The 13,169-nt window shown below is 38.0% G+C and overlaps 1 protein-coding gene across 6 annotated transcripts in view; it reads right to left on the bottom strand.

Moving 5' to 3' along the window:
• Positions 1 to 1,594: 1,594 nt before the first annotated feature.
• The window catches only part of LOC131217650 (probable starch synthase 4, chloroplastic/amyloplastic), a 31,294-nt gene continuing 19,719 nt past the window's right edge, over positions 1,595 to 13,169 (bottom strand). For 5 of the 6 annotated variants that reach the window (XM_058212591.1, XM_058212589.1, XM_058212588.1 and 2 more), the window contains 5 exons: positions 12,034 to 12,074; positions 11,577 to 11,682; positions 9,713 to 9,795; positions 3,965 to 4,038; positions 1,595 to 1,907 (listed from right to left, as the gene is read on the bottom strand). In XM_058212591.1, the coding sequence (XP_058068574.1) occupies positions 1,795 to 1,907; positions 3,965 to 4,038; positions 9,713 to 9,795; positions 11,577 to 11,682; positions 12,034 to 12,074 (417 nt within the window). In that variant the 3' untranslated portion in view covers positions 1,595 to 1,794. Of the gene's footprint in view, positions 1,908 to 3,879; positions 4,039 to 9,712; positions 9,796 to 11,576; positions 11,683 to 12,033; positions 12,075 to 13,169 lie in introns of all 6 variants that reach the window. The other variant, XM_058212592.1, reaches the window with a different exon arrangement.

The raw sequence follows: 13,169 nt of genomic DNA, 5'->3' as shown, positions 1-13,169 counted from the left end.
CGTTGTTTGTTTTCTGTAAATGTCGTCAGGTGGACCTCTGATTTTCTTTCTATGTTTAATACTTTTCCTTAATGTTGATTTTGCTTATTAAGAACCCTCTTCTTGCTTAGCTAGTTGTACTGAGACTACCTTTTCGTTTCTTCTTTTAGTTTTCGTGGGTAGAGCAGGCAAGGCAACGGGGCATTGCCTTGCCTTGCACATGCCTTTTTGTACTTTTTGAACCAAAACCATGTTTAAAAATGGCCAATGCCTCCACCCTTTCACCATGATGTTATAATTAAAGTAAGATTTTATAAGATATCAGGGGGGGTGGGGGGGACACAGAAGTTCAACAAAACAAAAAAAAGAGGCCGCTGGTTCTGAATCAAACAGCCCATGTCGGATGGTTCAATGGTTGGGCCCAAAAACCTGTGACCGGTCCAAATCCAAGAATGGTGACCTGGATATGCCACTGGCCTAAACTGGTCCTTGACCAGCTATCTTTGGTCTGGTTTAAAGACATCCAACCAAATTGCGTTAGGGCCTGGGTTTCACGTCATGCAAAATCATCTGCTTCTGGAAGAAATCAAAGAATTCTTAGGAATCCCAGAAGATCAATTCGTTCTTTTATTTGTCACAGACGGTCAGAACATTTTTTCGTTCAAATCCTTAGGGATGTAAAAATTGTTGGAGGAAGAAGTTTCTCGTGTCCATTCCAGGTGATTAGAAAATAAAGAAGCGGTTGATGCATTCAAGATAATTACCTATTTATAAAATACCATCTGTATCCAAACTTAGGTGTCTGCCCAAATTTTAGGACCAGTTAATTGATGGGTTGTAGCTTGTAAAATTTTCTAGGGCCATCTGCTCTGGTTGGTCCTAAGCCTAGTTCGGGTTGGTGTGTACCTGTTTCAGCTTTGAGCAGGAAGGGCTAATGGACAAGGGATGTGGACCGAGGAAACTCAATTGTGAAAAAAGTCAGCATGCCCAGGCCCAACCCACATTAGCATGTGTTTGGACCTGAATACAGCATATCGTTTCAAGTAACAAATTGCAAATTCCCATCTCCCAAACATCCCATTATCACTGCTATTGTGTAGTCCTCAGACGATTTTTTGCCTTGATCATTTACAGTGATTTCTTTTCTCATTCTTGTCAATAATCCTCTGGGCCTGTAACCTACACCAAGGGCCCAGCCTGAGACAGCCAAAACTGGACCTAGACCTGGGCTAAATCTGGGGCTGAGTAGAAGCCATCAATAATGAACCTGAGCCCAATATACTTCCAGCCAGCCAGAAATGCGGGCCTGGAGTCAGCTCAACGGGCATGGCATGCAGCTCAAGCTCAACCTATGAGAATCCTTTGGCCTAACTTGACAGCTCTACATTTTTCAAAAGTCTTATCTGGTCAATGGTCACCACCTAGTGATGCCAATAGGCCGAACCCATGTAAAGCAAAAACAAAATTTTGATTACGGTCTTGGCCTCACTAGCTGAAAATCCAAAAGCCTAAACAAATCCCAGGCCAGACCAATGACAGCCCTCCCTTTACAAGGAAAGTTCGCTGGCAACATGGTATAGGATTTCACTGGTGACATATTTTTGAGTAATCTTACTCAACGGAAATCAGATTCAAGCACCTCTGATTAGAGTGTAATAAAGACAGAATGATCAGGGAACAACATCATCTTTAATTTAAGCTTCACACAAAATAAATAAAAGAACTCTCTACTTTGATTTTATTGCGGGTAAGAAGGGAAAAAAATGCTTCTAGTAGTACGCTAAAAACAACGTGGCAGCAGTCAGCTACAGTCAGCTACCCTCTCACTCTTATCAAGTTGTAGACGTCAATGTATTTTCCAGCCGTATTGTTCCAGCTATTGTCTATTTCCATCACCTTCTTAACAAGCTCATCCCACTCATCTGCTTCTGCATACAAAATGAAGTGAAAAAGAAAAAAGAAATAACAAAGAGATCGTTAAAAAGAACATTTCTATTTTCCGTCACCATCTTTTAACAAGCTCATCCCACTCATCTGCTCCTGCCAATAAAAAGAAAAGAAAAGAAAAATATAGAGTTCTTTATAAAGAAATGAAAACCCTTCACCATGTTGGTGAAGAAATTGTTCAAAAACCCAAATGCTTGACTCGGTGTCCAAACAAACCAAAGTCTCGGACAAATCTTTTCTTTGATCAGTAGACATTCCATCTTCTGAAACCAAAACTTTGGATGTTATTTGATGTACAAGAATATCTATATACCTATTATGGATCTGCACCCCTGGGATCGATAGATCTTTTAACTAAAGACATACAACTTTGCTCTATGGTTAGCTCAGTGCCAATCAAGAATCCCCAAGGAATTCCAAGAATTCTTGTTTTACGTTCATTCCAACCTTCAATCCTCTTTTCTAGGTTCATTGATATTGAATCACTCGAACGCACTTCTATTTAATCAAATTAATAATATTTATAGCAGCAGTAAATGCTTAATGCTTGTCCATCATCAAAAAAAATATTTAAAAAATCTAAAGCACAACACATATTCAGCTTGTGTTGCACTGGTTAGACATGTTCTCCTCACTGATGGTGGTTATAGGTTCGATACTTCACCTTTTCTTTTTTCCTTTTTCTTTTTTTAAACAAAGTGGCAGTAAGCGACTTAGTTTGAGTTGTTGCGAGTCAATTCAACAAGCCAAGATCAAGTTTCCTTGTGACTCAGCTTGAAATCTCGTCAAGTCAACTCAGTCAAATTTCGATTCAAATCACCTGAGTTTTACAACTATGGGTGCAGAATTTAGCAATCACTGACCCTCACTGATGAATGTGCCCATCATCCAGGCCATCCATTAGAATGACCAGTCACCTCTTGGACAGGCTGTTTCCCAAAAATTCAGCGTTTGAACCATGCAAAAATTATACTATAATGTTCATTTGATGGATGATCCATACAATTCTAACCTATTGAGTTAACCGTCAAAGGAATGGACATTGTAGGCTTTTACATTTATCAGACCATGCAATCAGTCTGGTTTTTGGGCAGTGGACTATCCAAGAGGTGTTGTTCTAATGAACAGCATCGACCAATGAGCTGATTCACTGGTGAGTTCTCTGGAGGTTGGTGAAGGTCAGAATTCTTCACTTATGTGGTGAAGATCAACAACCCTTATAAACTGAATAAGTGACATGTACTTTTAGTAGTCAACTAGATTTAAGAACTCAAAAGGAGTACCAGAAATCTCAGAGTTCAGACCACAACATGAGCATTTTAAATAGAAAGATCAAGCACTTGGTTGGATTTCAAGTCAACCAAGACTTGACCCTCGTCAGGTCTGAATTAAGCTTTGAGATTGGGACCTTGATCTATTAATCCATGTGGATAGCTAAGTACTTGGCTGGATTTCAAGTCAACCAAGATTTGACCCTCGTCAAGTCTGAATTAAGCTTTGAGATTGGGACCTTGATCTACTAATCCAAGTGGATAGCTAATCCTTGAAGTAGTGATTTCCAAATAATTTCCAGTGCATTTATATGGCTCCATGAAGTGGAAAATTTTCATGAATTCAAGATTACGTAGAAGGGAAGATCATCGAAGACTCCTAATTCGGAGATGGAAGTACAGAAGTATCTTCTGAGAATTCCTTTTTTACTGGTAAAAGCTACCTCCAATTATAGATAGGGTTGCAAATGTACAAGCCTGGATTTAAATAATGCCAACCCAACTGGCCCACCCTGATCAGTTGATAATCCAGACCTGTCATCTTTGCAAGCCTAATGCTAGATTAACCAAAGGGAACCTTTGATACAATGAAACTGCCATTGAATTCTCAAAGTAAAATAAGATAAGAATTGCTGCTCTTTTGGAGGTAGTTTTCACTATTTTTTTATAATTTAATGCTTACTATCATTCTGTTCATAGGTAGGAGGCTTTCCATAATCAGCCCACAAAATTAAGGAAAGATATGGGCAAGGGAGGTGGAAGCTGACTCTCTTTGTAGTGACGGAAAGCACGCTCCATAGCCGAACTCAAGGATCCTTCGTCAATACCTTCAAAGACATACCTTGAAAGAAGAAGGAAAAAAAAGTACATAAGAATATTTTCTAAAAGGTTTACCTTTAAAAAATGAATATAGTAAAAAACACAGGATTTGCAAATGATGACATCTCAGGCATTAACTCCAGAAAGAACTGTAATGATCCCAACAAACATTAATATGAAACTATTATGCAGGCGCAAGTGGTTATAGTTTCAGTTTTATATTCACAAGTGATGGTTTTGAGACAATATTTAGATCTTTAGTCTTTGTTCTCTTAACTTACCATCTCATAATGGCCAATTCTACAAAAAACATCAGTAACTCAGTTTCCAATGGATCTAATTTGGATCAGAGGGGCAAATTAGAATATAACCTACATTAATTAAATTCAATCACATTCAAACTCTAAGAAAGAAATGGTAGTTCTACAATCACACTCCTAGCCTAATCATAGAGACATGGCTTTAGGAACTTTAAAAAAAAAAAAAAAAGAGTCGTCAACATTGCATCTCTCAAGAGTCCCAAGAAAGAAGAGAAATTAATATGCAGGCTGTGGTTAAAATGCAGATACGATTATAGTTCTCACAAATGAGCACTTTCCATTTGATCTCCATCACAAACTCACATCTCTTGATTATAGATCTTGAACACAACCTCTTTTACATAGACACCACCAACGATTCAAAGAAAATCTGCAGATTTGACTTAGGGCTAGTTTGGGAGCTTGTATTTGGAATGCATTGGAATCCAAATCACAAATCAAGGTGATCCCAAATCCTCAGTTGTGTTTGGCAAATTATATTTGGAATGCACTGGAATGCACTAAAATTTTGTAGAATATTTACAAGAATTTTAGAATATTTACAAGAATTTGAATTTGATTACTAAATCAACTTTAATATGCCAAACTAGTTTGCATGTGATATTTGACAAAATGATTGTAATAAGCCCATCAAAATATATACTGTGGCAAAAAATGACGAATCCAAGCCTCTGGGAGGCCTACAGCTGTACATGAGCCAAGCTAACTTGAAAAGCTCGATCAACTCGGCTCGATCTAGCTCAATTTGACTCGGCTTGAACGGTGATTCGAGGCAAGCTAAGCTTTATGTGACCCAACTCGTTTGAAAACGAGCCAAGGTTGAGCAGAGTGGAGCTTGACTCGGCTCGGCTCGAAGCTCGAAGCTTGATTCGAAGCTTGGTTAGCTCGAGCTCAGCTCAGCTTGGCTCGAATATATATATAAATAAAAATAAAAACCTAAAGGCCCTACCCTACCCTACTCGTCCATTTCTTTACCTTTCCCTTTACAAACCCAACCCGCTGCGCCCACCCGAGCTCATCTCTCTCTCTCTCTCTCTCTCTCTCTCTCTCTCTCTCTCAATAGCAAGGTACATCTAAATCTAATCTTTGATTTTTTAATTTTTTATATAATTGTTTGAAAATAGGAAAACCTCAAATCCCAAAATTAAGATGTGGGGTTTTGAATCTATGATTTGCAAATCGAAAGGTTTGGGGGTCGAGTTGGGTCAGGTCGTGGCTGGGAGTTCGAATGGTTCAAGGGGAGCATGGACGAGTCAAGCCAAGCTCCAATAGTAAGCTTGAGGGTGAGCTCAAGCTCAAGGAGAGCACGGATGAGTCAAGCCAAGCTTGGCCCACCTCAACTCGACTCGGCTCGATGTATAGCCCTAGGTAGGTCACAAGCATAGGATTACAAACGAGTGACTCACCAACGTTTTTTTAACTGTCAATTTACATGGCTGATGTTTGGATTGTTTGGATCATTCTATTAATGTAATTTTAGTGATGCAGCCGATAATGCAATTGTTTTGGGGTATCATCAACGTACCACGTGCACAATGGATTAGTAGTCACCTTTGTTACATGGGTGACTCTCCTGCCTTCAAAAAGGAGTTGAAAAAGGCATTTGATTCCAAATTGCAACAAAAGGGATAGATTTCAAAACACACTAAAACTGTGTATTTCAAATATCTACGAATCCATGCTACGACTTTTGGATTCCGAATGCGCTCAAATACACTCAAATCCACGATGCAAATGGCCCCTTAGCAAAAGTTGTCTTTATCAGGTTGGTACATGTCATTGTTCATTTTGAATCGTTGATTGACATACTGATGCAAGAATTGCTACAGGAATGATGAGGGGAACTTTGACTGATAGATCTGAACTGGGATCAATAGGAAATTGCATAAGAACAAATAAAAGTTCATCAAGAATGCACGTAAATAACCTAAAATCACTCTAGGGTTTCTAGGACTCACTCCTAGGAAGAGAATGTATTGCACATTCAGATGGGCAGCCATAACTAGTCATCAGTCTCTTCTTTTTTCTTTTTCTTTTTAAATTCTGTCACAAAAAAAAAAGATTATTTATATCCTCCCTAGGGCTTCCATCCCAAACATAAAAAGACTAAAATACCCCTTTTGCAGCAATCAATACCAAAATACCCCGTACTGCATAAAAGACTAAAATTACCTAACTAAAAAACCAAGACAACTAGGCTGCCTATGTAAATAAAAACTACTAAATACTAATCAAGACCGCAAGTGGGACCATCACCATTATCATGCCATATGAGAACTGCTGGTCCATCGCGCGGCCTCCTCTGATGAGTCTTGAAGGACTGTTTAGGATCCCTATCACAAATGTGCTAACAAAGTGAATATTCTATGGAGTAAGCTAACATGTTCCAAGATACAGATGCACATAACAAGGAAACTTCCACCTTCCAAGAATTGCCTGTGAGGAAGTATGTTGAACACGTGCCAATGTGGCTATTGGAAGAGATATCGTTTCCTTCTCTATATCAACTATAGCAATGTTTAGAAACTCAATCAAACACTCAGAAACTCGCAAAATGATTTGACTCGGTTAGGAATTAGGGTCAAGTTCAAGAGGCAAGTTGGTTTTCAGAATGCCCAAGAAACATCAAAAAATTAATCAAAATGCTTGAGAAATCATACTATGAGCTCACTCAAGCACTAGGGCTGCCAACAAGTCAGGTTTGGGTGGGATCCAATAGTATCCACGCCTGGCCTAACCAGGTTCAGGTCTTGCTGGGTTCAGGTCCTTTTAAGTTTAGTTCTAGATCTTGAAGATCCAGACCCAAATCCAATCGGTTTCAAGTACCTTTCGGATCTTTGGATCAAGGTTTCAAGTTGGATACGGGACAGATGAGAGCGTTAAAATGATTGGGGCACCCAACGGATATATTAGATCTCACACATGCCACTTTGACACCCTCATGGTGTGTAAACAGGTTCTCTTATGTGTCTGTGCCTAGGAAGGCTCATTTTTTATTTATTTATTTATTTATTTATTTTTTGGAAGGCTCATTTCATTTGCCAGAATAATCACTATCAGTGTTTCGAATGGTGCATAGCGTATAGCGTAGTGTTCACCCCTTTGAAGCGTGAGGCGTAAGCTACATGTTCCTCCTAGATTTTTAATCAAGGTTGCGCTTTGTTGCGCCAATTTCATGATATTCTGCACCAAATTAGACTGATTAATAATGAAATTTTGTTTATTATAATTTCATGATATTTGGTGCACCCAAACGCAACCTAAAGTAATAGAAAAGTGCAATGATCAAGTATAAAGCTAAAGAAAGAACAAAGAAACTGATGTAATATTGTTACTTACATTATTTTACTAAAGGCATTGAAAAGATGGATTATTTTTTATTAAAAATAGAAAAATGTAACAAATCATTGAAAATATTAATTGATATTTTTTAATGTTGTAGTGAAAAATAACTTGTAATGTGAGCTATGTATCATTTAGGGTGTAGCCTATGCAAATTATCATGTAATGTAGGCTACACACAACCTAAGCTATTGTCATGTGCTCGTCGTGTTAAGGCTAAGCTACGCTACATAGCGTAGCTATTAAAAACACTGATCAATATATATTAAATATATATAACTCTACCATTTAAACTAATTGGACCTGACTATACCCGACACGACCTTAACCAAGTCCATCAGATGGACATGACCCAAACCCCTGCTGGACCTGATTTTTAACCAGGTCCGAAAGGTGTTACCCGAATCAGACCGAACTTCTTAACGGGTCTAATAAATGGGACCCTGACCCATAAAAATTGGGTCACATCCATTGGGTAACTGCAGGTCCGTGTACCCATTGACAGCCCTATCAAGCACACAATTGAGTATCAAGTCAAGTCAGAATAGGCCCTCACCAAAAACATGTTGAGTTTTAAATTTTTAGTCCTTGTATAATGCTGTCTATATACCAATATTGTATTTCAATTAGGATCAATATAATTTCTATCTACCGTACTCATTTTCTTTTTCTTTTCTATAGAATATCTTTCAATGTTTGTTACCATTGTATGAATGTGCAGTAAGCATGGCAATTGTTGCCACTGGAAAGGTTTCAGCCTGATGTTTGGACTGCTGGTCTCAGGCCTGTCAGTCTGGGCATATTCAAAACTTGTCTTTTTGCTCAGACTTATTTCCAGTCCTATGGATGTGTCACTGTTTAAGATTTGAGAACAATGCACTCATCTATGTCACAGATATAGTGGATGGAACCAGGTTTGAATCGGAACATTAGCGGTTTATGTGGGGGAGGGGGTGCTTAATAGCAGGTTACAAGTTATAACACACGGAGAGTCACAGGGCATAGCATAGTTTTTAATTTATTATTTTGGAAGCATTTCAATGATGATGGAGAAACCATCACAACACCTCTAGGGGAGATGTGAAGAAGAACAGTGCAGTTTCTAAAAAGTGAGTATGTGCAGTCACGTGCGTGTGTGTGAAATTGTACCAGAGGCATGTATTACAATGCATGTCAAATTTCATTTATATACTAATCTTATAACGTGTGTTTCCACTAAGATTATTTTTATATTCTTCTTTACTTATATGAAGATTATTTATATTATATGATATTCTTCAACCATCATCATCGTGATTGTAGCCTTGTCCTAGCTATTTCATATCAGCTTTATGAATCATTATTGCTTGGAAAAGTTCCATGACCAGCTGCCTACCCAACATCAACCCTCCACCCAGGATTGGGAGTGGCTGCTTCTTTGCAACCAAGCAGAGTTTTAAGGATAATATATTTCCTGTGTTATGATACAATTCTATGGGTGCCTCTGCAGTTTTATATGATTGCTATATACAAATCAAATTGAAGGAGAGATTTTATAGCATGGTCAAAGAGCAACATGTTCATAGAATGATGTACCTGAAACCAGCATGTTGAGATGGATGAGGATAGCATAAGAAATGAACACATTCAAGGAAACTTAGGACCCCCTATATGTAATAACATAACGTAAAGTAGACTTAAATGGTTTGGACATGTGTATCGGAGACCAAGAACTGCACTTGTTAGGAGCGAGTGAGTTCAAATTGAAGGTTACAGAAGGGCAAGAGCTAGGCACAAAAGGACGTGAGTGGAAGTAGTAAGAAAAGATCTGACAACCTATGGTGGAATGGCAGAATAGGATTCGTCTGACTGACCTTAATTAGTTGGGAAAAGGGTTAGATGGTGATATAAATCTATGGATGTGTCATTTTCGAAGTTAGCCATGTTTGGCATCCTGTCTCCATATCTGAATTGGGACCCAAACCAACACATGTTATGATTCAATCTATTTTAAATTAGGAAAACCACAAATTCACGAAAAATTGAAAGCAGTACCCATTTGCATTATCGAGATTTGACTGATCATCCATGTCAAAGACGGTATCTGCAAGGCCGCCAGTTTTTCGGACTATCGGTACCTGGAGGGAATATAAAAATCCAAATTAATATCACAATGTCGCATCCATCTCTTCCACTGACATTTGCACAAATATTTACAAAACATATGTGAAAATATTCCTGAAAATGCAAACTTTATTTGGCTATGAAAAATTATACTTCTGAAATGTCCTTAATATCTAAAAAAGGAGACTGCAATGGTCTTCAAAAGCAACTGAAATCCCATGGTTTACATCGGAAAACTTTCAGAGTTACTTACAAAATATAAGTCATCAAAGCATGTACTTAATAAAGGCACCCTGGATTCTTCCCAAAATAACTAAATTAGTCGCTTCTTCTCTTGCAACAGTAGGTATATGTAAAGAAAGGGTCTGGAATCAAAATCAAGAGTTACCCAGTGTTGATGCTTGCGTTATGGCCACACCTGTGGTCCCCACAGTCTCCCATGTGGTCCACATATGTTTGAGTCTAAGTTGGGCCTTAGTTATGTGTTTGGATTAGAATCCTTAGGCCCATAGTAATTAGTTTATTTGTTTATTTTATCTTTTAGCAAAAAGGGGTATAAAATTTCATTGTAATAGAGGTGGGGCGTGTAGGGCTCTTTATGCTCTCTCCTCTTCTCCCTCTCATCTTTCTTCCTTTCTTCTTCTCTTCTCTCTCAAACTACACCCAGCACCCACATTGTTTAGAAATGAGCAACACGCCTAGATATACTCTGCAATATTCACGAAGATATCAGACAATAAGCTTGCTTTTTCTGAAAGCTTGTGTTTTACTCCAATAAATCAACTTTATACTTTTATACATTGGATATGTTTCATGGGAACTGTGCAGGGGAATTGTGGATCAACCAGTTTTCCCATCATTTTAATCAACTAATAAAAAACTATGGATTAGTTTAGACCTTAGATTCCTCTTACTATGGATAAATAAAATCTACTGGTTATGATAGACAAGTGCAGTTATCAGGCTGCAGATCATATTGGTTGGTCTCCATGCACCTTATATCCCTCTTTTCTCTCAGGTTTTTCAGGGCAGGATAAAATATAGTGGACAACCTGTATTGGAAGTACGACCTTAATTCACTTCAAATATGAAACATGATACAAAATCTTATCATGTGCCTAATCCTCAACAAGGCTGATAGGGCCTCTATCAGGCTGATCAGGTTGGAAGGCTGATAGGGTTGTGTTATTTTTCACAAGCATTATGAGAGAGAAAATCAATGCTAGAATTATGTGATGTTTTGCTATTTTAATGGCAACCAAATCTTCAAATACAAGCAAATGAGGTCATGGGTTCGAGTGCCCATGTGGTGTGTGTGCACGCGTGTGTGTAAAAAAAGTAGTAATAATAATGGAAACCAAATCTTCAAATACAAGCAAATGAAAAGTTTAAAGCATGCTTTAAAACCAGGACAGGGATCCAAACCATTTTGTAGCAGTTTGATCCAACCAGTCAGACTGATCCACACTGTTCCGCCCCAGGATCATACAGTACTTTAGTTAAATTAACTAAAATAAAAGAATTAACCACTAATATATATCCGGCGTAGTGGTTAGGGGCTAGATCGTTTTCTTAATGAAATAGAGGTTGTGGGTTCAAACTCTAACCAGATTTCCTGTTTTCAGAAACAGTTAAGCTGCCTCATTTGACTTGGGTTTTCAGTGACCGGGCATTTTTAGTGGCCAGATCTGGTCCAACCATCTTGTCTGGTCAGGTTTTTAGAACACAGGATTAAAGTGCCACCAATTATTGCTATCAAAACAAAAATCAAGAGAGAGGCTGCAGAAGTTGATACCGCTCCATAGCGCATGCCAATCATTTGAGCAAGTCCACAGGGCTCATACATTGAGGGAACCAATACTATATCTGCTGCTGCGTACAGCATGTGGGACAGCTCCTCACTGCAAAGACAATCAATCAAGAACAAAAGAAACACTTATGGAAATGGTGAAAGTGATATTAGATGTCTTGAAATTTTGGTTTCTTTGAATAAGCTTTCCAAATCTGAAATTCTTATGGCCTCTTCCAAAAAGGCAACATTATTATGGTCATTAGACCCAAACAGATATCAAGGCTGTTCACAACAAAACTCTAAGAAAGGGGTTAACTGTTATAAGGAACTGAGAGAATTTATTCAGATCCTCATGAATGATTCATTTCCATACGATTACAGGCAGTTCAATCATCTGGAAAGGTGCTATGGTGATTCGTAGAATAGATAATAGCCATATAGAGTTCCATCATGACATTACCTGTATATCTGAAGGATTCTTACGCTGCTACCTTCGCTATGCTGAAAAAGACGAGAATGGGCGTCAGCTAATTATCTTACTTCCATTGGTTCAGAAGGATAACAAAACAAAACCTGCATGCTTCTCATTGAAAAGTCTCAATTTCTCAAGAAATTTACTGCTTCCAAACAACTAGTCACTACTGTTCAGAATATGCAATTAATAAAGAGAATAGGATGCTGATTCAAAGGTATAAAACATAAACAGACTATTAGAATCTACGGGAAGAATATGAGAAGGTTTAAGCACCATTACAATAGCACATAAAACTTGATTAATTAACAGAACGCAAGATTTAGGAGAACAAGAAGAATGAAAATCAATGTTAAAGGTAAACTCTCACAAACCCTTCACGGAAAGAAAAAAAAGGAAGGTTAATAAAATTCGTTAGTTATCAGAAGTGTTTAGTGAAAAAGAAAAAAAGAAAAAAAGAGTGGATTAGTGTCAACCAACAAAATGGAGAATTCAAACTAAAAGATCAACCAGAAATGCGTCAAGGTGTTGTCAATGAGGTAGGCAAGGGAAAGGATTGCCAGAGGGCAGTGGAGTTGACCACTGATGCGCAAAAAAATTATAGGAAGCTGATATGGCTGGATTCAAGGGTTTTTTTTTTTAATTCCATGATTGACTCACTTAGCTGAATCAAACTAGTCTAATGAGGGAAGCCGTGAAAACCAGGGCAATGTGCATCCAAGAAACAGTTCATGCATAGTAAACTCACTGTCAACCAATGAAATAAAAAATAAAATAAAATAAATAAATAAATAAATAAATCATACTGAAAGAACCAGATAATCAAGTGAATTAGATGTCAGAATAGTAGAGAAGGATAATAATTGTTACTGAGCAGTGCAGCTGACATCTAATGTGGACCAAACTATGAAAAAGCCAAGATGGCTGGAGTGTACAACCGCTAAGATAAAATATCAGTTTGATAGCATTTAAAGGGACTTGATTTATTGGAACCTCCATAGAATTTGCCACGAGGACCAAATAAACCTGTAAGGGAGCAGCAGGCCAGAGAAACAGTTCAAAAGAAGGTTTGTGATGGAACTAGACAGCCCATGTGTGAAAGCTAAATATTCTCGATAGGAACA

Source organism: Magnolia sinica, chromosome 10 (genome assembly GCF_029962835.1).
Source record: "Magnolia sinica isolate HGM2019 chromosome 10, MsV1, whole genome shotgun sequence".
Taxonomy (NCBI): Eukaryota; Viridiplantae; Streptophyta; class Magnoliopsida; order Magnoliales; family Magnoliaceae; genus Magnolia; species Magnolia sinica.
Note: the sequence above shows the minus strand (reverse complement) of the source record. Positions and strands in the feature narration are given on the sequence as shown.